Here is a 26,409-nt window from a genome sequence, read left to right as displayed (position 1 = left end):
GTTTGGGATGCCATAACAAAATACCATAACTGGGTGGCTTAAATAACAGAAATTCATTTTCTCACAGTTCTGGAGGCTGGAAGTCCAAGACCCAGGTGCCATCAGGACTGGAGTCTGTTGAGGCCTCTCTTCCTGGATTGTAGGTGGCTGGGCAAACAGCAATGTCTGTCTGCGGCTCTGGGAGGCTGAGAGTCATCCCAGTCTGGTGAACAGCAGTGCAGTCCATCTCCAGTGGGGACCCAATGTCAGAACAGAAAAGGAATATTTAGAACACTCCCAGAATATGTTGTTGAGAGAAATGAAAGAAATTAGCAAACCTCCTTTTAATGGGAGTAAGCTAAAGGGGAGGTTCCACTGATGAGAACATGTCAGCATTTCTAGAATATCTGAGAAATGCCTCCAGAAATTTATGTCCTGGTACCCCGAGGCACAGGGTGCCAGCTGGTCCTCAGCACCAACTTCATATCTCAGAGTGCCCCAGAGAGCTCTAGAAAGTTCCAAAGATGGTCACATGTGCTAACATTAACCCCTTCCAGTTAGTAGCGGTAGACATCCAGGTTTTCTTTTTCCATTTTTTCTTTTTTTTATGGCTACGTAGTATTCCATGGTGTATATGTACCACATTTTCTTTGTCCAGTCTATCATTGATGGGCATTTGGGTTGGTTCCACGTCTTTGCTATTGTACACAGGGCTGCAATGAACATATGTGTGCATGTGTCTTTATAGTAGAACAATTTATAGCTCTTTGGGTATATACCCAACAGTGGGATTGCTGGGTCAAATGGAATTTCTATTTCTAGATCCTTGATAAATTGCCACACTGTCCTCCACAATGGTTGAACTTATTTACACTCCCACCAACTGTGTAAGAATGTCTTTTTTTTGAGACAGAGTTTGCTGTCACCCAGGCTGGAGTGCAGTGGCACAATCTCAGCTCACTGCAACCTCCAAATCCCAGGTTCAAGCAATTCTCCTGTCTCAGCCTCCCTTGAAGATGGAATTATGGGAATGTGCTACCACACTTGGCTAATTTTTGTACTTTTAGTAGAGATGGGGTTTTACCATCTTGGGCCAGGCTGGTCTTGAACTCCTGAACTCAAGTGATCCGTTCACCTTAGCCTCTCAAAGTGCTGGGATTACAGGCATGACCCACCATGCCCGGCTGACTTCCAGAGTTTTAATAACAGATGTGGTTGAAGAAGAAAAGGAAGCCATGGTCTGTAGGCAGCAGGAGCTTCATGAAAAGAGGCCAGTGAAGAGCAGGACGTGAAGTTCTCTACCTACAGGGAAGCAGCCCAGAGCTTCCGCACAGGGACTTCAGCACAGAGGGCCGGGAAAATCTGCATGAACCTGAACCCTGGATCTAAGACAGGACAAGGGCTTGACTGTTTCTACAGACTCATAAGATGCAATCTCTGTGGTCCATGCTCATGAGGCAATCTGGAATAAAGGGGGCCTCATGCCTGTAATCCCACTACTTTGGGAGGCAGAGGAGGGCAGATCACCCGAGGTTGGGAGTTTGAGACCAGCCTGACCAATATGGAGAAACTACATCTCTACTAAAAATACAAAATAAGCCGGGTGTGGCTACACATGCCTATAATTCCAGCTACTCAGAAGGCTTAGGCAGGAGAATTGCTAGAATTAGAATCTGGGAGGTGGAGTTGGCTGTGAACTGAGATTGCGCCATTGCACTCCAGCCTGGGCAACAAAAGCTAAATACTGTCTCAAAAAAAAAAAGGAAAAGAAAAAAGAGGGGACCTTCTAAATGCCAGTAACAAGGAAATCAAATGTGCAACAGAAATACTGGTACTGATTTTGGCCATGGAAAGGCCTAAACAGTTTACTGTAGTTCATTGCCAAGGTCATCAGCGGGGTGACTCTGAAATAGTAAATTTCAGAAGCCATAGCCAAGATAGCCACACGGGTGTGGAAGTCCTCCAAATTTCTCTGCTTCCTTCAGTACCTCTTTATAAAATCAGCCAAGGTACTCCCCTGAGGAATTTCTTTTTTCTTTCTTTTTTTTCTTTTTTGAGACGAAGTTTCACTCCTGCTGCCAGGCTGGAATGGGCTGGGGTAATCTCAGCTCACTGCAACAGCGGCCTCCCGGGTTAAGCAATTCTCCTACCGCAAGTAGCTGGGATTACAGATGCCTGCCACTATACCTAACTGATTTTTTGGATTTTTAGTAAAGATGGGTGTCACCATGTTGGCCAGGCTGGTCTTGAACTCATGACCTCAAGTGATCCACCCACCTCAGTCTCCCAAAGTGCTGGGATTATAGGTGTGAGCCACTGCACCTGCCCCCGCCTGGGGGATTTTAAAAGCCACTGGAGATAGATATCACCTGAGTTCTGTAAGGTGGCCTAAATAGAAGAGGCAGGATATGAGTGCCTGCAAATATGAACCGGGTTATTTTAAAAGACCTCCATGACTCCTTATACTATGGGAAGGAGGTGGGACACGGCTTGCTCGTTGGCATTATAAGGACCCCATGATGAAAGGAAATAATATAATAAATAAATCGGCTGACCGCTGTGTCTATCATCAGAATATCAATGCTCCAACCAGACCTCCCATACCTCTTTTTTTTTTTTTTTTTTTTTTTTTTTGGAGACAGAGTCTCTCTCTCTCTCCCCTAGTCTGGAATGCAGTGGTGCCATCTCAGCTCACTGCAACCTCCACCTCCCGTACTCAAGTGATTCTCCCACCTCAGCCTCCTGAATAGCTGGCATTACAGGCACACACCACCACACTCAGCTAATTTTAGACTTTAATAAAGACAGGGTTTTACCATGTTGGCCAGGCTGGTATCAAACTCCTGACCTCAAATGATCCACCTGGCTTGGCCTCTCAAAGTGCTGGGATTACAGGCATGAGTGACTGTGTCCAGCCTCTCCCATATCTCTTTTGGCCAAGGCAGTACAATTCAGAAGAACTGTGCCAGGGAATACTGGTAAATGGAATTCAATGTGATGCCTGCGGCTCCTGGAGGATTTCCATACCTCCTGGTGCTTACTGATACCATCACCAGTTACCTTTTCAGTCCAGGCCAGACTGAAAAAGCAGGAGATCACTGATCAACCATAAACTATTTACTAGCAGAACACTGAGGAGTATGTGCGGTCACCAATACCTCCCATTGCACTTGGAGAAACGCCTCCCGGTAAATAGAGGTTCATATAAAGGAAATATTCAAACAAGCAGAATGGCTGCATTCCTTCAACCAGAAGCCTCCCTTCCTCTTTTTTCACACTGCAATAAAGAACTACCTGAAACTGGGTAAGTTATGAAGAAAAGAGATTTGATTGACTCACAGTTCTGGGGGCTGTACAGGAAGCGTGGCCCCCTGGGGAGGCCTCAGGAAACGGACAATCATGGCAGAAGGCAAAGGGGAAGCAGGCACGTCTTGCCATGGTGGAGCAGGAGAGAGAGTGAAGGGGGAAGGGCTACACACTTCTAAACAACCAGAGCCCATGAGGCTCACTCACTAACACCAGAACAGCAAGGGGGAAGTCGGCCCCTCACGAGCCAATCACCTCCCACCAGGTTTCTCCCTCAATATCGGAAATTACAATTTCACATGAGATTTGGTGGGGACACAGAGACAAACCATATCAAGAGTAGGTCAACCACTGAGATTTATTTATTTATTTAGAGACGGAGTCTCGCTCTGTCACCCAGGCTGGAGTGCAGTGGTGCAGTCTCAGCTCCCTGCAACCTCTGCCTCCTGGGTTCAAGCAATTGTCCTGCCTCAGTCTCCTGAGTGGCTGGGACTACAGCACACGCCACCACCACCACCACGCCTGGCTAATTTCTGTACTTTTAGTAGAAATGGGGCTTCATCATGTTGACCAAGGTGGTCTCAAACTCCTCAACTCAAGTGATCTGCCTGCCGTGGCCTCCCAAAGTGCCAGGATTACAGGCGTGGGCCACCGCGCCCGGCCTCTCCTGTTACTTTTCAGTCCTATATATTAAACTGATGGTAAGCTGTTTTTCCTCCAGGCGCCAACACTTCCACCTTCAGTTTGTATTGCAACAACAATACCAGCCCTTCCAGCAACTCCGGGGGACCCCAAAACTCATCTGGACTCAGCAGCCCAAGAGTTTCATTCCTCCAATTTTAGGAGACTCAGTGTCCCTGGTCAGCATGAAGTAGATACAAAAACATGACCTCCATCCCTCTTCCCTCATGAATGAGGGGTGGAATGCATCGGCAGGGCGTTGGTGGCGTGGTCTGAAAATCTGTAACTGCATCACACCAAATCTACTTCAACTGTTTTTTTTTTTTTTTTTTTGAGACAGAGTCTCGCTCTGTCGCCAGGCGCCAGGCTGGAGTACAGTGGCACAATCTCGACTCACTGTAACCTCCGCCTCCTGGGTTCAAGCAATTCTGCCTCAGCCTCCCGAGTAGTGGGGACTACGAACGCAAACCACCATGCCCAGCTAATTTTTATATTTTAGTAGAGACGGGGTTTCACTATGTTTGCCAGGATGGTCTCCATTTCTTGACCTCGTGATCCGCCTGCCTCGGCCTCCCAAAGTGCTGGGATTACAGGCGTGAGCCACTGCGCCCAGCCTTTTTTTTTTTTGATTGGAGTTTCACTCTGGTCGGCCAGGCTGGAGTGCAGTGGCGAGATCTCAGCTCAATGCAATCTCCCGGCTCCCTGAGCATGCCCAGATTAACCAAGCGTGCAACCATGGAGTGAAACCTAAGGGCAACGGCGCGATCTCGACACACCACAACCTCCGCCTCCTGGGTTCAGGCGATTCTCCTGCCTCATTCTACGGAGTAGCTGGGATTACAGGCATGCGCCACCACGCGCGGCTAATTTTTATATTTTTAGTAAAGACGGGGTTTCACCATGGTGGCAAAACATTGTCTCTCCTTACCTCAGGTTCTTGACCTTCGGTGAACCACCCGCCTCAGCCTCCCACAGCGCTGGGATTACAGGCGCGAGGCACCGCGCCTAGCCTCAATCCAACTTTTATGTAATGAAGTTGTCAGTTGTTTTTCAGTTGCCATGGACTCCCAGGTTGAAGGTCACATACCCTGAGCATGCCCAGATTAACCAAGCGTGCAACCGTGGCGTGGGACTTAAGGGCTCGGACTGAGGAGCTGAGACCGAGGAGCTGAGACCGATTTAAGAAGGTAAAAAGCGGATACCCCATGACAGGAGCCAGGATCCAATCAGATTGAGCTTTGGCATCACCCCATGGCAGGATCCAGTCAGATCACTCCTCCCAGCATTCCTTCATTGTAAGATCCAATCAAATCACACCTCATTACCCTATGCTTATAAAGCCTGAAACAGCCCCCCGGCTGGGAAACTGAGACTTGAGCATTTCCTCCCGTGTTGCCCAGGCTGAAGTGCAATGGCACAATCTCGGCTCACTGCAGCCCTCCTGGGTTCAAGTGATTCTCCTGCCTCAGCCTCCCGAGTAGCTGGGATTATAGGCATGGCCATCACACCCAGCTAAATTTGTATTTTTAGTAGAGATAGACTTTCTCCATGTTGGCCAGGCTGATCTCAAACTCCCAAACTCAGGTGATCTGCCCACCTCGGCCTCCCAAAGTGCTGGGATTACAGGCATGAGCTACTGCATCTAGCCAAAGAAGCTTTATTTCTCAAAAGTTGGAGCCATGGTATCGACCTCTGTACACACTGGGCGGCAGCCTATTGACTGTTCAGTAACATATATGTTAACTATATGTGAACTTGAATTCCTAAAACATTTGAGTTGGTTTCAGTAAATATTTTTCTAGCACATGGAAGCATTAGAAGTTTAATTTCCCTTTCTTCTAAGAATATAGACAAATTCAATTCATATAAGTACTTATGTAGCTCTATAAGCCATCAGAACAGAGAGCCTTTTAAAACTCTGTATTTTGGTTCACACCTGTAATCCTAGCACTTTGGGAGGCCGAGGTGAGAGGATCGCTTGAGCCCAGGAGTTGGAGACCAGCCTAGGCAACATGGCAAAGCCTCTTCTCTATAAAGAATACAAAAATTAGCTGGGCATGGTGGTGCACATCTGTAGTGCCAGCTCATTGAGAGGCTGAGGTGGGAGGAAAACCTAGGCCCCAGGAGGTTGAGGCTGCAGTGATCTGTGATCCAACACACTGCACTCCAGCCTGGATGACAGAGTCAGACCCTGTCTCAAAAACAAACAAGCTCTATATCTACTTTAATACCAATCAAAGGTGGAAAAACATTAGACACACAATCAGAGGTAAAGACCTTTCTAAATTACAGACACATAGACATATAAAGAAATGGAGCTTAGAGCTTCAATTCTAAAATTTAAACATGAGTCAAGAGTAAACACAAAAACGCAAGAACTCACCAGGCCAGATATCAAAGAGTTCTCCTCCCAGTGGGCATGAAAGTCTTCATTGATTTCAGCTCAAAGTAGACAAACAAATAGAAAAGACTAACAAATCAGACTCTGTGGTCTCTCACCCAATAGAGATTAGGTCTGTGCAAACATTAATCTCCTTACAGAGATAGCCATGTGGTCAGACCATAAAACCAAATTCCCGGCCAAGCGCGGTGGCTCATGCCTATAATCTCAGCATTTCTGGAGGCTGAGGTGGGCGGATCACCTGAGGTCAGGAGTTCAAGACCAGTCTGGCCAAGATGGCAAATCCCTGTCTCTACTAAAAATACAAAAATTAGCCAGGCATGGTGGTGTGTGCCTGTAGTCCCAGCTACTTGGGAGGCTGAGGCAAGAATATCACTTGAACCTGGGAGGCAGAGGTTGCAGTGAGCCGAGATGGCTCCCCTGCACTCCAGCCTGGTTGGCAGAGTGAGGCTTTGTCTCAAAACAACAACGAAAACAAACAAATTCCCAATCAGTGATGCCAGCAATGCAAACAAACCCAAACCAAAGTCAAACACAAAATTGGTAGAAGGGGAAATTACTGACAAACGAGAAGACAGCACATTTCTACTGGCACTTTGGACTCATTCCTGGGAGCCAAGAAGAGATTCACCTGGGCTTCAACGTTCATGAGGCACTCCAGTCTTGAGGTTTTCCTGGGTCAGTCATGCGATTCCACTGGGGACTTCTGTGACGAACTGGAAAACATTAAAACATGAAGGTATAATCATGCAAACAGACTCTCATGCAAACAGAAAAATGAGCACATGCTAAAGACTATATTTAATTCAAGAAGAAACCAGCAGATATTATAACTAGATCAAAAGATAATCTGAGTGCTGGACATGGTGGCTCATGCTTGTAATTCTAGCCTTTGGGAGGCTGAGGCGGGTGGATCACTTGAGGTGAGGAGTTCAAGACCAGCCTGGCCAACATGGTGAAACTCCATCTCTACTAAAAATACAAAAATTAGTTGGGCATGGTGGTGTGCACCTGCAATCCCAGGTACTTGGGAAACTGAGGCAGAATTCCTTGAACTTCTAAGCCAGGATCTCGCCACTGAGCTCCATTATGTGCAACAGGGAAGACCCTGTCTCAAAAGTAAAAAAAGGGACAGAATCTAAGAAACAGACATATTTGCAAATCAGGAATATTGAAATGATTATGTAAATGGAAAAATGCAGTCAAAACTGGATTTTCTCTGGTAGGGATTGGGGGAAGTCAACCAGTTTCCACCAGACAGAACATAACTTGCATTAATCACCTACAAATTTCGAAGAGGTGTAAAATACCTCAAAGATAATGAACAGGGTTGAACTCAGATAACATGGTCTTCCAAATGTGCTTCGTTTTCCATTGAAACGCAGGTTTCTTTTTCTGCTTGCCGGGTTCTGGGTAATTTTTTTCTTCTTTCACTTCTGTACATATTCTCTGGTTTTTCTAGCTATCACAAACTAGAAGTGGTTTGGAAAAGCTGGAATACTTTTTTCCTTGTTGGGGTGAGGATGGTATCCTGTCTCAGGCTAATCCTCTATTATTTCACCCATGGGCCCTATTTACTAATGTTTTGGTTAACTGTGTCATTGTGATCATAAGCGAGCATAATGCACCCTCTTGTTCAATTTGTCTTGGTTGCACATGGACATTGATTCGGGTAAGGCAGGCCTGGCCAGGGCACAGTCTAGGAGACACTACGTGAAGCAGAGACTTTCTAGACGTTCCCTAAAAACAGTCAAGGCGTCCCCGAGAAGACGTTCCCGGAGGAGAAATTTGAGTCACGGGTTCGGGGCTGCCAATTAGCATGGAGCCTCTTAACGGCTAGATGAGGTAGAGACATTTAAGACAGTTTCTAAACTTGGGGGGAGCCTAGGCTCATGGGAAATAGAGTACTGGTACTTGTCCTGGGACCGGCGGTGGGCCCCGGGAGGACTTCCGGTGCACTCCTGTGCGTTTACACCCCCCTCTGTGTGCGTGTTCGCGCATGCGCGTCGCCACCGCACTGCCCTCGCTTCCGGTGCGTCCCCAGGTACCCACTCGCCCTCGTCCCCAGGCTTTAGCCTCCGGTGGGTGAGAATCGCGGAGGCTGCGGGGTTGGAAGCTGAAGGGCCGGGTCGGCACTCAAGAGGCCGCGGGGCTGCGCGGGCTAGGGTTCGTGCACGGGCCAGGAGGAGGCTCAATTGGGGATCGCCGAGCGCGAGCCCCTGAGCCGGCGGCGCTGGGCCCGAGGGGCCGGCCAGCGGTGGCGGCGGCGGAGGCGGAGGCGATTGGACCCGGGACCGGCCCTTGTGCGTCCTCAGCGGCCCAGCCCCGGCTCCGCAGGACGGTGAGCACCCAAGGAGACGGATCTGGGCTCCTGGAGGGATCCCCCACCTGGATTTGTCCCGTAGGCCGGGCCCGGGCCCCCCAGGAGCAGTTCGGCCTTGGTGAGGTGGACTGAAGGGGACCTCGCGAGCAGAAGCGCGCCCGCGACAGCAGTCCCGCCCCGGCCTCTCGGGAGCCGTGGGGTACAGGCTGCGGAGCCCCAGGAGGGTAGGTCGTGGGTTTGCGGGCCAGGAGCGAGCATTGAGTGAGTGCAGTCACTGTGTCAAGGACCTTAGAATCGGGGCAGGCGAGCGTCTCGATCGCTTGTAGGCGAGACGTGTGTTTGGGTTTGAGGGCAGGGTCCGACGAGGACGAGGCTTACGGGGGCGTGGGGAGTGTCACCAGCCTCAGCTGCGTTGTCTTCACTCCCTCCTCATCCCAACAGCACTTCCTCCTCCTCTCTGTGCTCCAGATTTCGACCGTGTCTAAACATCTGTCAGCACCTCTTCTCTCATTTAAGTGTCTGCTGATTCCCCCTTAGGTCTGCTCTTGTGGAATCATACATTGTAGTGCAGGAACAGTCTGCAGGGATTATTTCTTGCTGGCTCATTTGTCAGGGGAAGAGACTGGGCCTTAGCAAGTGAGTCTCTTGTCCGAGGTTTTGTGAGTAGATGTGCTCATAGTACAACTCAGGAGTTTTATCTCCCAGGCCAGTATTCTGTTCCCCGTATCCTAGTTAAGTGAGAGCAAGTTCTTCAATAATAGATCCTTTGAGTAGCGGCACTGAAGTTTGTGTAAATAAAAAATCAGTCATGTTGACTGCATCTCTTCATTTAGGGCATCCTGTGGATTTTCTGATGTTTATTTAAAAGAGTAAGAAAAGAAAATAGATGAGTATCACATAATTCTTTTTTTTTTTTTTTTTTTTTGAGACGCAGTCTCGCTGTATCACCCAAGTTGGAGTACAGTGGAGTGGAGCCATCCCAGCTCACCTCAACCTCTGCCTCCTGGGTTCAAGCGATTCTCCTGCCTCAGCTTCCCAAGTAGCTGGGATTACAGGCGCCCACCACCATGACGGGCTAATTTTTGTATTTTTACTAGAGACAGGGTTTCACCATGTTGGCCATGCTGGTCACCAGAATTCCTTTTTAAATCTTTCTGTTAATGATGGCAGATTATTTCAGTAGGATCCGCTATTCATTCACCATGAGAATCACCCACTCATTCACAAGGTAGCCATGTGTGAGTTACAAATGTACAGATGGGTCCCCTTCCTGATCATTTTCCAATCCCTTCTGAAGGCTTAAAGGGACAGTCTCCCATAGGAGATCCTTCATGGAACTTTCTGTGTAGGTTTTAGGTGGGAGATGATTGCCTTGGCAGGCCAGACCATTCATAACTTCATTGCTTGGGTTTTCCTTCCCCAGACCTGCCTCCGCTTTCACAGTCCTCCAGAGTTTTCCAAGAGCAGCAGAAAATGAATAAATCCCTGGTGAGTGTTTTTGTTCGTATATTATTCTCTACTCTGATTTACAATACACCTTAGGAGAAGAATAAATTTGAATTTTAAAATGGAAAAGTAGAAATAGATATGTACAAGATTTGGTCAGACAAAACAGTAGCCATCAGCACCAAGCCTTTTTATCATATTCATATGCACAGATAGCATGATACTTAAAGAGTTCTTAAAGCCAGAGTACAAATGTGTCTCACGTTCTCTGCATTTATCACAAAAAATGATAAATACCATCCATTCCTTGACTTACACTGACCGTAGGCAGAATCACTTTTGTTTTTGCATGAATTTTAAAGATTCCTTTGAGATAATTATGAACAGCCTTCCTAAATAACAACCCTTGAACCATTGCAATTCTTGTCTTACTTGTTTCTGCGTAAGCAGAGAACATATGGCCCAATGAAGACTCAGTGCAAATAATATTTTTCTTTTTCTTTTTCTTTTTTTGAGATGGAGTTTTGCTGTTGATGCCCAGGATGGAGTGCAGTGGCATGATCTCGACTCACTGCAACCTCCACCTCCTGGGTTCAAGCAATTCTCCTGTCTCAGCCTCCGGAGTAGCTGGGATTACAGGTATCTACAACCTCGCCCAGCTGTTTTTTGTATTTTTTAGTAGAAACAGGGTTTCACCATGTTGGCCAGGCTGGTCTTGAACTCCTGAGCTCAGGTGATCCACCCGGCCTTGGCCTCCCAAAGTGCTGGGAATACAGGCATGAGTCACCATGTCCAGCCATAATATATCTAGTAACTAAAACATTGTTGTCTCAAAGGTAGATTCTTTTTACTGCTCCATCCATTGTAGAAATAGCCTTCCCACCCTTAAATTAGTCTCCCTAAATATTTCTTTCTTTTTTTAAAGATGGAGTCTCACTCGGGAGTGCAGTGGAGCTATCAGCTCACTGCAACCTCCACCTCCCAGGTTCAAGCAATTCTCCTGCCTCAGCCTCCCAAATAGCTGGGATTACAGGCACCTGCCATCACACCTGGCTCATTTTTGTAGTTTTTAGTAGCTGCCACCACACCTCGCTCATTTTTGTAGTTTTTGGTAGATATGGGGTTTCAGAACCACTTGGGTGAGGCTGGTCTCAAACTTCTGGCCTTAAATGTCAAGTGATTTGCCTGCCTTGGCCTCCCAAAGTGCTGGGATTACAAGTGTGAGCCACCGTTCCCAGTCATCTCCATAAATATTTCTTTCTCTTAGTTTATCTGGGTTGCACAGCGGACAGGACAGTAGTAAATCTCTGACATAGATACCCATTTTATCCCATAGCCTGTGGTCTTGGTCCTGTCCCTACCGCTCTCCTGATTAATGCTGCCAATAATCTAGCACACGCTCCTAGTGAACATTTGCCATTCTTTGCTTTAGCCCACTCTGTAGTTTCCTCTGTCATTTTCACTGACACTTCTCTTCTTGCCTGCTTCCTGAAATTGATTATTTCTTTGGCTTTCTTCATGTGTTAGTGTCCACTCTTGGCCCACGACTCTGTACATATCTGATCTCACCTTCCTGTGCTTCTAACCACCAGCTCTGTGTTGGTTCTCCCACATGGAACTGCCCAGCCACCTGCTCAGCATTTCTTTAGAGTGTGTCCAAGGGACCCTTCAAGTTCATAAATGCAGTAGGTTCAAAATAATTATTTGCAACCCCCACCTATGCCTTCTCTTGTTCCTACTGGTTCACTGTTCCATTGTTCAGCCTGTAGCCCTATGGAGAAAGATGGGATTCTTTCTAAACTTGTCCATTTTTGGACCTCATGTGATTGTTTGAGTTTGTTAATGTCACATTCTAGATGGTTTTTATCTTGTCCCCTATCCCCTTCCTGCTGTTGTTAAAATAGCTTCTGTTTTTGTCTCTCTACTGTTGCAGAGATTGCCTTTCTATGCCACTACTTTCCTTCACGAGCCCAGGCATATTTCATTTCCCATGTTGAGTGTTTCCCTGAAAGTATTCATCATATCATGCTTCCCCCATGGGAAAAGCACTTGAGTGGCTCCCAGAGTGGCTACTAGGAAAATGAGGTTGCCTTAAGCTGGGATGGGGAAGACTGTGGGTAAAGCCGGCTTGAGAAAAGGCCAGAATTAGGTTTCAGATGTTTAAAATTTGGGCTGTGTTAGTATGCAGTGAGTGGCAGCAGGAGGAAGGCAGGTGTGTGCGTGTGTGTGTGTGTGTTGAGTGGCAGCATGAGGAGGGCAGGGGGGTATGTGTGTGTAGTTTGTGAGATGAATCTGTTGTTCTCCTGTGTACGGTCTGGTAGAGAAGGAGGAACTGGGAAGGCGCTGCTGGTCAGGCTAGAGGGAGAATCAGAAGCGTGCAGTTTCTGAAGCCAAGAGAATGAGAGGCTTTAGGGACGGGTCAATCAACTGTGTCAAATGCTGTTAAGAGTCTAGCCCAAGGAAGACTGAGAAATAGCGCTGGGATTTAGCTCAGGGGAGGTCATGTGACTCCCTGAGGCCCTGTGGCTGGATCTGTAAGGGAAGTCCTGATTGGAGAGGTTTAGGAGAGAGTAATAGAAGAATTGGATTTGATCTATTTGGAATTTTTGAGATATTTTGCCCTAAAGGGAAAAGAGAAATTGGATTGTAGCAGAAGAAGGAGTTGGGGTTAAGAAACGATTTTTTGTTTTGTTTTGTTTTCATGGAAAAAATAATAGTGGAGGTGATTTTGTTGAGAATGAAAAGTAGTTCTTGCCCATAGGATGAGGAGAATGGCTGTGGGGCCTTGAGTCAGCCAGAGGGGACAGAGATGCGAACAGGCCCAGGAGGTGGTTAGAGAAGAGGGTAGACAAGGCATTCCCATTTGCCTCTCTTTTCTGAGGGAAATAACTCATCAGCCAAGAGTGAGGTTTAGGGAGAGAGCAGTTCCATCCTGACCATCCACACACATGCTCAGCCACCTGCGAGGACCATCCTTTCCTTCTGTCTGAAATCCCATCTCATTTCTTATGATATAAATGTAAGGTACTACTCTTTTGGGAGCTTGTGTCATTATACTGGTGTTTCTCAGCTGCAGGCAATTAGAGCAGCAGCCAGTCTACCATGCAGATGTCTGCTGTTCTGGAGCTTAAGGAGTCCCAGAGGAATCTCCCTTCTTGCTTGCTCTGTAACCTTCTCCTCAGCTAGCATTTTGTCTTTTTTTCTTAAACACTAACATCATTTGTCTTGGGGTTTGGGATATGATTTTAAGAGGCACTTCTTTCTCTCAAGGTGCTTATGTTCTTGGAGGAGGTAATTCATGGATGTAATTGTGGGAGATCATGGAAGTCCTTCTGTTCAATACATGGGAAACTCTGAAGTGATAATGAAGCAGAAGTCTGATTTTAAATGCATCTTCAGCCAGGCATGGTGGCTCACACCTGTAATCCCAACACTTTGGGAGGCTGAGGCAGGAGGATTACTTGAGCTTAGGAACTTGAGGCTGCAGTGAGTTATGATTGTGCCACTGCAACCTAGCCTAGGCAATAGATCAAGATCATGTCTCAAATGAATGAACGAATGAATGAATGAATCATCAAAGTATTGTGATTTAGTCATTCAAGGAAGGGAAAAGTGGCATTTGCCAGCCCTGGAATAATTTGGGTTAGTGGCAGAGGCTTGTAAAGGCACTCAGGAGACCAGCATTAAGGGCCTGAGTAAGACTCCTGGAGGGCTGGTAAGATTTTTGCTTCCTTAGAATTTGGACTTTCTATTAAGGGACTGAGGGATGGGAATGCAGATAAATACCAAGATGGACCCAGGTTCAGTTTTGATTTGGTTTGAGTTTTGGTTTTGTCCTGCAGAGAATTTCAAGCCTTCTAGTTGGGAAAGTGTGTCATCTGTTGAAAAGAGGTAATAAGAGACTGACAATGTGAAAAACATGAAATCCAGTAGAGGTTTGAGGGGATTGAGTCAAGGGCACTCAGGGGTTTCTAGCTGAAATGCCAGACAGAGGAGGACTCTTCTAGCTAATGGAATTCTAAAAAGAATTAAATATTCTTTCTCAGGAAGATCACTTAGAATCTCTTAATGGAAAGACTCAAAAACAAATACATTATATATGATCTATATGATGGAAGTGTGACTGAAATGGTATGTCTATTTCTAAGTTTTTTGTGTTTTTTGTTTTTTTTGGTTAAGATTGTGTCCCTGGCATATTTTTATTAAAAGAGGGATTCTGGTTTAAAATAGAGATTTTATGTGTTCACAAGTTTGTAGTCATAGATATGTGTGGTCTCGTTACTTTCATTTGTTTGCATTCCTTTTGTGACTTTTCCTGAGCTGATGAGGTTTTTCTTTGTTTTTTTTTTTTTTGTTTGAGACGGAGTCTTGCTCTGTCGCCCAGGCTGGAGTGCAATGGCACAATCTCTGAACACTGCAACCTCTGCCTCCCAGGTTCAAGCAATTCTCCTGCCTCAGCCTCCCAAGTAGCCAGAACTACAGGCATGCACCATCATGCCCAGCTAATTTTTTTATTTTTAGTAGAGACGGGGTTTCACCATGTTGGCCAGGATGGTCTCGATTACTTGACCTTGTGATCCACCCACCTCGGCCTCCCAAAGTGCTGGGATTACAGGTGTAAGCCACCACGCCCAGCCAAGCTTATGACTTTCTTCACATTTTTCCTCTTGTGAGTCCTAGGTGAAAGTCCTTTGCCCGTTTTGACCCATTGCACAGTGACTATCCTGACAGATATCAAGTGAACACACTAAGCAGGGACCTACCACTTGAATAAAGGAAACCGGGCTAACTTTCCTAAGAAATAAATAAGTTGTTATTGCTTAGCAAGGCAGAGTGATGCGATATATGAACTTCCGGACTCCCCTGATCCTCATCATGGCAGTCTGAATGAAATGTAGACAGAGTTTCTGGAAGCTCAGCTATTGCTCTCCAAGAGGTTCTCATCACCTGCTGGGGCAGTTCTACACCTGGATTCATCTCGCTGGGGCAGGACCCACTTCTTCCCCCAATGTGTGTCCCATCAGCAGCTGGACACTCTCAGCCCTGATCACCCTCAGCCTTCCCAGGCCAGCGAGGCCTGTCTGTGGATACCCCTCTAACTGGAGCTAGGAGAGAATGGCACAGCATCTTAGGGATTCAGCGGAACCCATCTTGCTCTCATGGATCATTCCATATATAAAACATAAGATGTTCAGTCAACATCAGGAGTTTGTCATCATCTTACGTAGCTCTGAACATGACATAGCCTTTCCTTCCACACCTTCTACACCATTCCTACTACCATATTTGCTTGAAATCATCTCAGCCTCTTTGTTCCTAATACGCAGATACTGTTTTACAATTCTACCTTGGCAATTACAGAAATAACAACCATATAACCTTCAGTGTTTAAAAACTTCTGTGTTTTGTGCTTAATTTTCTGGCCTAATTTGGAAAGTGGTCAGATGCATAGTAGAAAGTCAACAATAACAGAAGATATCATTGATAAGTAGGTGTTTTATCCAAAAAACTAAGTGCTTTCCATGGATTCGTCCATTCAATACTGGTCTTATGTATAGGTAGCATTATTCTCTTTATTTTAGAGGGGATAATATTAAAGGAAACAGTTATAATGGCTAATGTGAATACTTGTGAATGGGACAGTTTATTCAAAAGATATACATTTATAGATGTGGTTTTGACAGCTTCTAGGTCAGCTGTCTGCCCCTCCTCAGGAATGTTCCTTTCTCCTAGAACATGTACCACGGGAAGAAAGGAAATACAGGGTTCCCAGCTGGGAATGGACATCTGAACGAAGCTATTACCCATGATTCATGTGGCGGGCTGCATTCTGACCTGCCGTAGGCTTGGTCACTTGACAATAAAATACAAAGCTAGAATGTGTGTTGCCCAGCCTGTTTGTTATTTTGTTCATTGTGGAAAATATTGTAGGTTGGTTCCAGTAGTAGCTATAGGAGGAGCAGGTTTGAACAGGAACAGAAATTGAATTTCAGGGATGTTGAGTTTGCCATCTGGGACATATGTGTCTGGAATTTAGGAGAAAGGCCCGTGCTGATGATGTAAGTTTGGAAAATGTTGGTGTATAGATTGTAATTAAATTAGCCAGGAAGCCAGGTGGCTCACCATCAAAGCAGCAAGTACAGACAGCAAAGAGAAAAAGATAGACAGCCCTAGGGTGTGCCACATTCAGGATGACTTGGAGTAGAGGCGGAGCCAGCAAAGGGACTGAGAAGGCATGACCAGGGAGGTAAGAAGAGGACCAACATAATTAATGTTCTAGAAGCAAATTGAAGAATGTGCAAAGGAGCAGAGTGCATCCAGGGGCTCTGTGCATGTCCCCAGGCCTGTGCTCCTCAGGGTTGAGATTCATGCCTGCTGGTGTTAGAGTCCCCAGCAGCCAGGATTGTTCTTGGCTCACCATGCAATCCCAGTGTTTTCTTTTGATGTATACTGAATGAACCCCAGAATAGCATATTTCTGATATGTCTGTTTTCCTTCAACAGTCTGTAACCTAAAATAAAGTTATACAATGTTCATGGTTAATTTTGCCAGTGAGTATGGTAAGATCTTGTCCCCATGTGCCTCTTTCACATCACCCAATCCCAATCACGGTGCCATTTCAGGGGCCAGTGTCATTCAAGGATGTGGCTGTGGACTTCACCCAGGAGGAGTGGCAGCAGCTGGACCCTGAGCAGAAGATAACTTACAGGGATGTGATGCTGGAGAACTACAGCAATCTAGTTTCCGTGGGTGAGGATAGCTTGCTTTCTCAGTTGCTAAAATATATGGGATTTCTTACAAATTTAATGACTATAACTTAAAATTTGATGGGACAAATGTGAGTAATCTGTTTTGGGCACCAGGCAGGGCATCTTGGTCTTGATCTCCCCAGTGAAAGGTTCTGATTTTGATAAAGCACAAATGGCATTTTCCCCGTATGATGGAGACCCTGAAGCCAAGCAGCTGGGTTCAAGTTCTCTTTCATTTCTCATTAACAGGGTATCACATTATCAAACCGGATGTTATCACCAAGTTGGAACAAGGAGAAGAGCCATGGATAGTAGAAGGAGAATTCCTACTTCAGAGCTATCCAGGTGTGTTAGTGGAGGCAGTGAGGAGATCGGTAACTTGAGAGTGTTTTTCCCAGGGATTTTTTTAATGGTCCCAAACCTTTAGAAGTGACTAGAGATAGTTGCTTATATACTTTATGAACCTGACTCTCACTCCCAAAGCCTTCTTCTTTCCCCATAAGAACTTATGTTTATGAAGCTTTTCTGTACATGCCACTCCCCAGAATCCAATTCCAGTCACTTCCATTGTTCTCTTAAACTTTGGGTCTTTGCTTGTTCTGCTAGCATTTTCAGAAACCATTATCATGGATTATTTTTTAGGTGTTATAAGTCTGTTATTTAAAAATAACTTATGTCACTCTCGTATTCTTAGTAACTTCTGCTTTTGTTTTTGTTTTTTTTTTAATCTTTACCATGCAGTGCTTCAGACTTGTTTCTGGAGCCTGTTCTACTTTGTACTTCTCTTTCTTTGAGGTTAGACTCCAAAGTCCCCATCCTATGCCTAAGCCAGTGGATTCTGCCACTTGTCATGTGCACCTGTGCTTGATTTGACAGTGCTGCTCATTCCTGAGACCCAGCCCTTCTGAAATTTGGTGACAGCAGTACCTGGGTCTCCTCCTTTAACCAACTGCTCGTTTTCATCTTGTTTCTTATTCTCTGTTCTGTTCCCAATGCCTTGAATGATACCCTGTCATGGCAGGTGCTTAATAAGTATTATATACATAAAGGAAGTCTGGTTTATGCTTCCACCACCTCCAGAAATGTCTTTAAAGGGTCTCTTTCTATCTACTATGATTTCCTCATGTTATGAGTTTCTCAAAGGATACCTCCAGTGGGGTTTGTTTTTTTATTTTATGTTGTTCACACCATGGATGATGTCTCTACCACCACTGCACAGTCTGGTCTCTAGTCTGGTATTTTCTGTGATAGCAGTACAGGGCTGCTCTTGTTCTCATCAGGCCTGGAAATTGATCATGACCTATTCTAAATTATAATTACTAATCACCTTTCCACCTCCCTTTACTTTCTAAACTATACTAATCTCTTCTTTTTCTATAGTGGTCCTGTGAAAACATTGAAATTCTCATCCAACATCACTGATCTCTCTGAGTGACTGGATTCTGTCTAGTATGAAATGTCTTCAGTGGTCCTGGTCCTCTGTATATCCTCAGTTTCCTTTGACTTGATTGCTATGAGTCCTAATTGGATTTGCAATATGTCTTCATCTAAAGTTTCCAGTTGATCTCATTGCAAGCCTCATAAGCCTATAGCTAGTTACATTTTACTTCCTAAAGGGAACTTTAATTCCTTGTCCCTTAAGGATCTCAACAACATTAGCCCTGTATTGCCTGGAAAAGTAATGTTTTGTTGTTCCCCAAAACTCTCCCTACATTCCATTTGGTCCACACTTCTAATGTCTTCTCTTCATGAGACTATTGTCCCTACAGCTTCACATTTCTTTAAGGTGTGCTTTCCCTCCCCCAGATAACACATTCTTTAAGTCTAAGGTCAAATCTTCAAACCTTCCCTGAAGTTTTTCCTCCCTAACTCTTATCATGACTCCTGTATCTCCCTTCCCTCAATTTCAGTTCCACCTATTGGTGATATGATAAAGAAGTGAGTCTGATTAAGTAATATGTTATTTGATAGTGTACATATTTTGCTCGAGCTGTTTTGCTCTTGGATCATAATCCTGTAAAGAAAAGGACATGTTATCCCCTGAAGTAGTAAGTAACATAGAGTAGACATTTATTTCTTTAATTATCTGAGAAGCTAGGTAGGTGAAAGAACTTTCTTGTCCATCCATTCAGAAATAATTTATAGGCAGTTATTTCTAATTATGCATACCTGGGCCAAATGTGGTGGCTCACACCTGTAATCCCAACACTGGGAGGCTGAGGCAGGAGGATCACTTGAGACCAGCCTGACTAACATAGTGAAACCCTGTCTCTACAAAAAAAGAAAAAATATGCATGCCTGGGTCACATCCCCATATATTTTGCAAGTAGCAGAAAAACATCTGTATGATAAAGATTAAGAACAGCTTCTCTGATTTTTATTCAGAGGTTCAAAGAAAGTAGGAAATAGGATTATACTTCCTAGGAAAAAGGTTATGGTTAAGAAAAGAGAACAGGGCTGCATGGAGTAATTAAAACTCAGTATTTTACATGGAGTGCTGATGTTCCAATGCAAGGCTGAGTCACTTTGCACTAAAATGATTCTATAGACAATATTCTCAACTTCAAGGGGAAATAGAATTAACTGAGGTGAGAAAGGGTTTCAGAAATTTTTTTTTTTAAGCCTGGAAATCCCCTACAAAGGTAGGTTTTGAGAAGACGAAGGCAGGAAGTCAAGCAAACTGAGTGAAACAATAAGGATGGAGACTGTACATGAAATGTGCTGGGTATTTTTCAGGCCATAGTGATCTTAGCATAAGGTGAGGATGCCTTAGATCCTGACCTGTGTCTCCCAACTTGATGTGACATGAGAAGGTGTAAAGCGCAGACCCACTTCCTCCAAACAGCTCTCTGCTTGGGTATACCTTAGGACCCTCCTTGTACCACAAATAGCTTGCTTTTCCTGCAACAGAATATTTTGGTAGATGACTGTCATCCTAGCTTGGAATCATATTGTGAGCCCTGGTGGTGAAAAGTATTGGTTATCAGGTTTTTTTTCTCATTTGATCTGTTGATATTTTGACAGTGGGTTCAGGGAAAGCATAGGTTATAGAGGATATGTTTGATACCATTTCACTTAATGTGTGTGATAGCAAGTACTGTAGTCAGGTTCATCCAGATATTCCTAAAACAAGTAAAAATAAAAGTTGCTATTTTAGGAGCACAGCAAGGGATCTTTTTTTTAAAACAGAGTCTTACTCTGTCGCCCAGGGTAGAATACAGTGGCGCAATCTCGGCTCCCTGCAACCTGTGCCTCCTGGGTTCAAGTGATTCTCCTGCCTCAGCCTCCTGAGTAGCTGGGATTACAGGCACTCACCACCACACCCAACTAATTTTTGTATTTTTAGTAGAGACAGGGTTTCACCATCTTGGCCAGGCTGGGCTTGAACCCCTGACCTCAAGTGATCCACCCACCTCAGCCTCCCAAAGTCCTGGGATTACAGGTGTGAGCCACTGTGCCTGGCCAGGGATCTGATTCTTAAGGTTTGTACACTAAATGCTACTCAGGATTGGGAAAGCACTCACACTGAGAATTAAGTGATGGTAGTATGTCAGGGTGGGACTGGCTTAAGGAAATTATCAGGTGATTGAAAGATGGGAAAAATAATTGCTAAGCTTATCAAGCATGTGTTTTATGCCAGATGCTGCTCTAAGCACTTTATTAACCACTGCAATCCTACAACCACCTTATGAGGTCGGTGCCAGTATCTCCATTTGACATGTGGAGGATACTGACTACAGAGAATTGCTAAGTAGCTTGCCCTAGGTCACCTCACTAGAGTTCATGCTATTAAATATATTGTTCAAATAGGAACAAGTAGAATTTCATGGTCAGAATGAGTTTAGCATTAAATCATAGCATCATTAGAATACTTAAAAATCTAAAATTTTTTCTCAGTTTCCTCTGACTCGATGTAAATAAGAACTATATTCTGTCATGCCTGGATTGCTATGAGTCCTAATATGATTTGCAATATGTCTTCATCTAAAGTTTCCAGTTGAACTCTCGCTAGCCTCACAAGATAAACCTATAGCTCTGTGGACTATTTGATATTTCCTTTTGGAGATATATATATATATTCCTGGGATTCTTCATCCAAGTGAAACAGAATAACAGGGTGAATGCCTGGTTATAGGGCTCTTCCTTTAAACATGAGGAGACTTAGGTGTAAGTTTATTCTACTATGTGGAATGAAGAAAGAAGTCAAAATAGTTTGGAAGGATGTAGACTAGTGAAAATGCTACCACAAAAATCTTAGTATACAGTGCTAATGCCTTAAACTGTAATCTCTCTCAACTTGGTATGAAGTGATATGGTATAAAGTACAGCTATACCTCCCCCAAATGAATCCCTACTTGAATACATCTTATGACCCTCCTTGTCCAACAGCACTCCTCATCACTCTATTAGTATCTACCCTGTCAGTCATTCATCCTGTATTCTTTGCCTACCAATCATTGTTCTGTTATATTTTATCTTCTATACCCAGTTTTGAACAAAATATAAAGTAGTAGACCAAAAGTGCGTGTGTTTTTGTCAGTTTACTTCCCCCTTCCTCCATTTCTAGAGAAGATATGCATGTGTGCGTGCGTGCGTGTGTGTGTGTATTTTTAAACCAAAAGAATAAAGGAGACAAGTACACTTGGAATTATTTTCATCTGTTCATGAAGCTAGCGTCTACTCACAATGAGATGCTTGTGTACAAGTTTTATAAGTCTCATTCTCTATCATATATATAGGAAGATATACAAAAGTTGGTTAATTTTTTTCTCTCTTTAGATGAAGTCTGGCAAACTGATAACCTAATAGAGAGAGTCCAGGAAGACGAAAATAAACTTTCAAGGCAAACCGTGTTCATTAAGACCCTGACTGAAGAGAGAGGTAATGTTCCTGGTAAAACTTTTGATGTAGAAACGAACCCTGTTCCTTCAAGAAAAATATCTTATAAAAATAGCCTATGTGACTCATGTGAAAAGTATTTAACATCTGTTTCAGAATATATTAGTAGTGATGGAAGCTATGCAAGAACGAAACCTGATGAATGTAGTGGATGTGGGAAATCACTCCTCCATATTAAGCTTGAGAAAACTCATCCAGGAGATAAAGCTTATGAATTTAATCAAAATGGGGAACGTTATACTCTAAACGAAGAAAGTCTTTATCAGAAAATTCATATTTTGGAGAAACCTTTTGAATATATTGAATGCCAGAAAGCCTTCCAAAAGGACACCGTTTTTGTTAATCACATGGAAGAAAAGCCCTATAAGTGGAATGGATCTGAAATAGCCTTTCTCCAGATGTCAGACCTCACTGTACATCAAACATCTCATATGGAAATGAAGCCCTATGAATGCAGTCAATGTGGGAAATCCTTCTGTAAAAAGTCAAAATTTATTATACATCAGAGGACTCACACAGGAGAGAAACCTTATGAATGTAATCAGTGTGGGAAATCCTTCTGCCAGAAGGGAACCCTTACTGTGCATCAGAGAACACACACAGGGGAGAAGCCTTATGAATGTAATGAATGTGGGAAAAACTTTTACCAGAAGTTACACCTCATTCAGCATCAGAGAACTCACTCAGGAGAGAAGCCCTACGAATGTAATTATTGTGGAAAATCCTTTTGCCAGAAGACACACCTCACACAACATCAGAGAACACATTCAGGAGAGAGACCTTATGTTTGTCATGACTGTGGGAAAACATTCTCCCAAAAGTCAGCACTTAATGACCATCAGAAAATTCACACAGGTGTGAAACTCTACAAGTGTAGTGAATGTGGGAAATGCTTCTGCCGCAAGTCTACTCTCACAACCCACCTGAGGACCCACACAGGAGAGAAACCCTATGAATGTAACGAATGTGGAAAATTCTTCTCTCGGTTATCGTATCTTACTGTACATTATAGAACTCATTCGGGAGAGAAACCCTATGAATGTAATGAATGTGGGAAAACCTTCTACCTGAATTCAGCCCTCATGAGACATCAGAGAGTGCACACAGGAGAGAAACCTTATGAATGTAATGAATGTGGAAAGTTATTCTCCCAGTTGTCATACCTCACTATACATCATAGAACTCATTCAGGGGTAAAACCCTATGAATGTAGTGAATGTGGGAAAACTTTCTACCAGAACTCAGCCCTTTGTAGACATCGGAGAATACATAAAGGAGAGAAGCCCTATGAATGTTATATATGTGGAAAATTCTTCTCTCAGATGTCATACCTCACTATACATCATAGAATTCATTCAGGAGAGAAGCCCTATGAATGTAGTGAATGTGGGAAAACCTTCTGCCAGAATTCAGCCCTTAACAGACATCAGAGAACACACACAGGAGAGAAAGCCTACGAATGTTATGAATGTGGGAAATGCTTTTCTCAGATGTCCTATCTCACTATACATCATCGAATTCATTCAGGAGAGAAACCCTTTGAATGTAATGAATGTGGAAAAGCCTTCTCTCGGATGTCATACCTCACTGTACACTATAGAACTCATTCAGGAGAGAAACCCTATGAGTGTACTGAATGTGGAAAAAAATTCTACCACAAATCAGCATTCAACAGCCATCAGAGAATTCATAGGAGAGGGACTATGAATGTAATAGATGTGGGAAGGCTTCTCTGAAGTCAGACCTCATATTATATCAGAAAATCCTTTCAATATTATGAAAAACTCCTGCCTGAAGTCAAACACCTTGTACATCAGAGAGCTTATACAGGTTAGTGTGGACATGCCTCTGTGTGTTAGACTCATAATCTGAAGACTCACAGACTGGAAACCATGATTATAAGACCACATGGTATAACAATACCAGACTATAGGCAAGTAAAAATTTATAAATATTCAGAATGTATACACATTTTGCCATGGATTGGAACTGTTTTGCATATCAGGGAATTCATAATCAAGGGGAAATCTATCAATATAAGGAATATAGAAAACATAATCCTTTGGAAACTGTTAATACTAAAAGATGTGTTTCTGATACAATAGCAAACTTGAAAGAAAAAAGAAACAGAAGATACCTGCTGTGAATAAACATACTCCTTGTGTAAATAGAAGGTGTAAAGTTATCAGGATAGCTAGTTAAGTCAGTAACCTTAAACTCAAGTAAGCAGTTCCCAAAGAACATAGGACTTATGTTTGGGGTAGGGGGTTGTTTTTTATTACATTACATTACATCACATTACAGGAATTGTATGTTGACTTTGAATCATGTTTGAAAAAACATTGTACCCTTATTAATTTTGTACTTCATATGGTAAGAGTATCCATTCTAAACAGCACTACATGTTAATATCATTTGATAGATGTAAAGTATACTTTTTCTTGCACTCTTCCTAGGATTTAATGCATTTGATCATTCTTAATGAACAATATCAGCCCTAAAGGACCAACGCTTTCATACTGTTTTCAACTGTATCCCAGTCAGCCAGAGAGATAGATATCTATGTATAAAATAGATAGAAAACTTTGCTTAGGTAATTTTAAATTGTTAATGCCACAGTTCTCCAGGAATGAGAAACTCATTGCATTCTATACAGTTTTAAGATATAGTTAAAATATTCCCATTTGTATCTATCATTTTTCATCTACTATTTTTTATTTGGACACTTACATAAGGGTGTGGAGCACAATGATGTGTAACATAGGAATTAACTGTTTTCATTTGATATAATAGTGCTTTTAAACCTTGTGCTCTGCTCCTTCCTGTTACTGAATGAATTAAGAACACATTTTAATAAGGGTTTGTGGCAGACATTGACGAGTGACTTTCTTAGTCACTCCCTTTTTACTCTCTGCTGGCTGAGTTTGGGTATCCATTTCTCCTCAAAGGAAGCGAGATAAATCCTGATTAGTTTTAACCAATGACATTCCCCTTCTCATCGCCAGCAGTTGGGTGACAGTGGTCACAGAACCCAATTCTAGACATATAACAAAGGATATACCTGAAAGACTATTTCTGGAAAAGGTTGTCTTAAAGGCCCAAGAATTCAAGCAAAGTAAAGTGGAATCTTTTGGTGAACAATACCTTGTCTGGATGTGGTACCGGTAACCATCTTTCAGCAATGGATTATAGTTTAATCATGACCTGAGCAGAAAGATTGAAAGACCTTGAGGCCTGGATGATGTCTTTGAGTCACTAAACCAACTAGCCTTGTAGCCACTCCACCTTTGGACTGTTTCTTTTGTGAGAGACTAAACTTATTTTTAAGCCAGTTGATTTAGGATGTTCTGTTACTAATAACTGAAGACATTCTAAGTGGTACAGACTTAAACCTTTGTAGGAGTTACACAGTTCAGAAGTGGACTTTAGGTAAGTCATTTATTTTCAGCTGTTGATAATAGAGATTTATTTTCTGTAAATTTTGATGTCAATAGTTTGAGCATTAGAAATCAACTTGAAACAATTAAATGTATGCTTCCTTGAACTGTCATATTGTTGACCTGCAAAATTCATCTTTGGAACGTGACACAATGTTAGGCATATCTCCTTTTTTCTAATATATGGAAAAAAACTTGTTTGAGGTAATTTATGTAATTCATAGATCACTGTTACAGTATTAGTTCACAACATATAGTATGAGGTAAGGATCTAATTTTATTTTCTCTCACATGATTAGCCTGATAGCTAATCATCTGATTTATTTACTGCTTTACCACTGAGCTGAAATGCCATGTTTTTCATTTATTAAAATCACACATGGCTCCTATTTTTGTTACTCAGCACTTTTTCTTCCACATTCTTCAAGATGATTGTGAGTTGGTACCTAACAGGAATTATGTCTGGTAAGTTGTATCATTTTGTGCAGGAACTCTATATTCGTAGCATATTTGTGGAAATCATATCTACAGAGGTTTCCCACACTGGTATGTCATTATAGCTTAATTATACAATATGAGTTTTCAGTAAAATGTCTGAAAACTTTAAATGGCTTGGCATTTTCTTCTGCTGCTATGGATTGCCTACACATCAAAGGGTCTGGTATGTATATAAGTGGTCCTCAACTGCCTCTTCAGTAATGTAGTTAGTGTTCATAGTAACATGTTTATAGTTTAAAAGATGCTAATGTTTTAATAAATCAAGAAGGATTTTTGGCCTCCCTTAAAATGAAGCCCATCAGGAAGTACATTCTTAAAATTATGTTGCTTTTTCTTCGTATACATTGCTTTTCCCTTCATTGAATTTAAAGTCTATGTTTCCTGCCAAATTGATGCACTAGCATAGGCTGCTGGCTTGTAATAGCGCCAGCTAGGCGGTGCCATAGAACTAAGAGCAGTGTGTGGGTCCAGAGAACTAAGGATGTGAATGGGGCTCTTTTGTGGGAAAGGTTATGGCAGACAGAACAAATGTTAAAGAGTAGTTAAATTGTAATCTTTTTCACTATAAATGACATAGAGGAGCTTGGTGCTATGGGAGCACTTAGGTTCCTATAACCTCTCCAAGAGCCTCTCCTCACTCCATAAGCCAGTCATTGCTGTGACTAGAGACATTCTTAAGGAGGCAATGCT

At 43.3% G+C, this 26,409-nt stretch overlaps 1 protein-coding gene and 1 long non-coding RNA gene across 5 annotated transcripts; one reads left to right on the top strand and one right to left on the bottom strand.

Annotated features, from left to right (window-relative positions):
- Positions 1 to 2,189: 2,189 nt before the first annotated feature.
- On the bottom strand, positions 2,190 to 3,409 carry LOC116541949. Its single transcript, XR_004265017.1, has 2 exons — positions 2,828 to 3,409; positions 2,190 to 2,238 (listed from the first exon to the last, which is right to left on the bottom strand). It is a non-coding gene; the product is annotated as an uncharacterized LOC116541949 (long non-coding RNA).
- Positions 3,410 to 8,385: 4,976 nt separating this feature from the next.
- On the top strand, positions 8,386 to 25,829 carry ZNF12 (zinc finger protein 12). 4 transcript variants are annotated; one of them, XM_032266585.1, is made up of 6 exons: positions 8,386 to 8,914; positions 10,114 to 10,178; positions 16,760 to 16,886; positions 17,135 to 17,230; positions 21,665 to 21,766; positions 21,881 to 25,829. In XM_032266585.1, the coding sequence occupies exons 2-6, from the start codon at positions 10,164 to 10,166 to the stop codon at positions 23,518 to 23,520; spliced, it is 1,980 nt and encodes a 659-aa protein (XP_032122476.1). In that variant the 5' UTR covers positions 8,386 to 8,914; positions 10,114 to 10,163; the 3' UTR covers positions 23,521 to 25,829. The 4 variants fall into 4 exon arrangements, with proteins under 4 accessions (XP_032122476.1, XP_032122474.1, XP_032122473.1 ...); XM_032266583.1 differs by having other exon boundaries at positions 8,386 to 8,708; positions 21,665 to 25,829; XM_032266582.1 differs by having other exon boundaries at positions 21,665 to 25,829.
- The last annotated feature ends 580 nt before the right edge of the window (positions 25,830 to 26,409 follow it).

The sequence above is a fragment of the Sapajus apella genome, unplaced genomic scaffold, assembly GCF_009761245.1.
Source record: "Sapajus apella isolate SASKATOON/1434 unplaced genomic scaffold, GSC_monkey_1.0 scaffold159, whole genome shotgun sequence".
In the NCBI taxonomy this organism is placed as follows: domain Eukaryota; kingdom Metazoa; phylum Chordata; class Mammalia; order Primates; family Cebidae; genus Sapajus; species Sapajus apella.
The sequence above is the reverse complement of the archived record's forward strand: the minus strand, read 5'-3'. Positions and strand labels throughout refer to the sequence as shown.

What these genes read in the sequence shown, in the direction of transcription:
- ZNF12 (XM_032266583.1), top strand. An exon ending in CAGCAATCTAGTTTCCGTGG is followed by an intron (nt 16,887 to 17,134) that starts GTGAGGATAGCT and finishes TCTCATTAACAG; the next exon opens with GGTATCACATTATCAAACCG. An exon ending in CCTACTTCAGAGCTATCCAG is followed by an intron (nt 17,231 to 21,664) that starts GTGTGTTAGTGG and finishes TTCTCTCTTTAG; the next exon opens with ATGAAGTCTGGCAAACTGAT.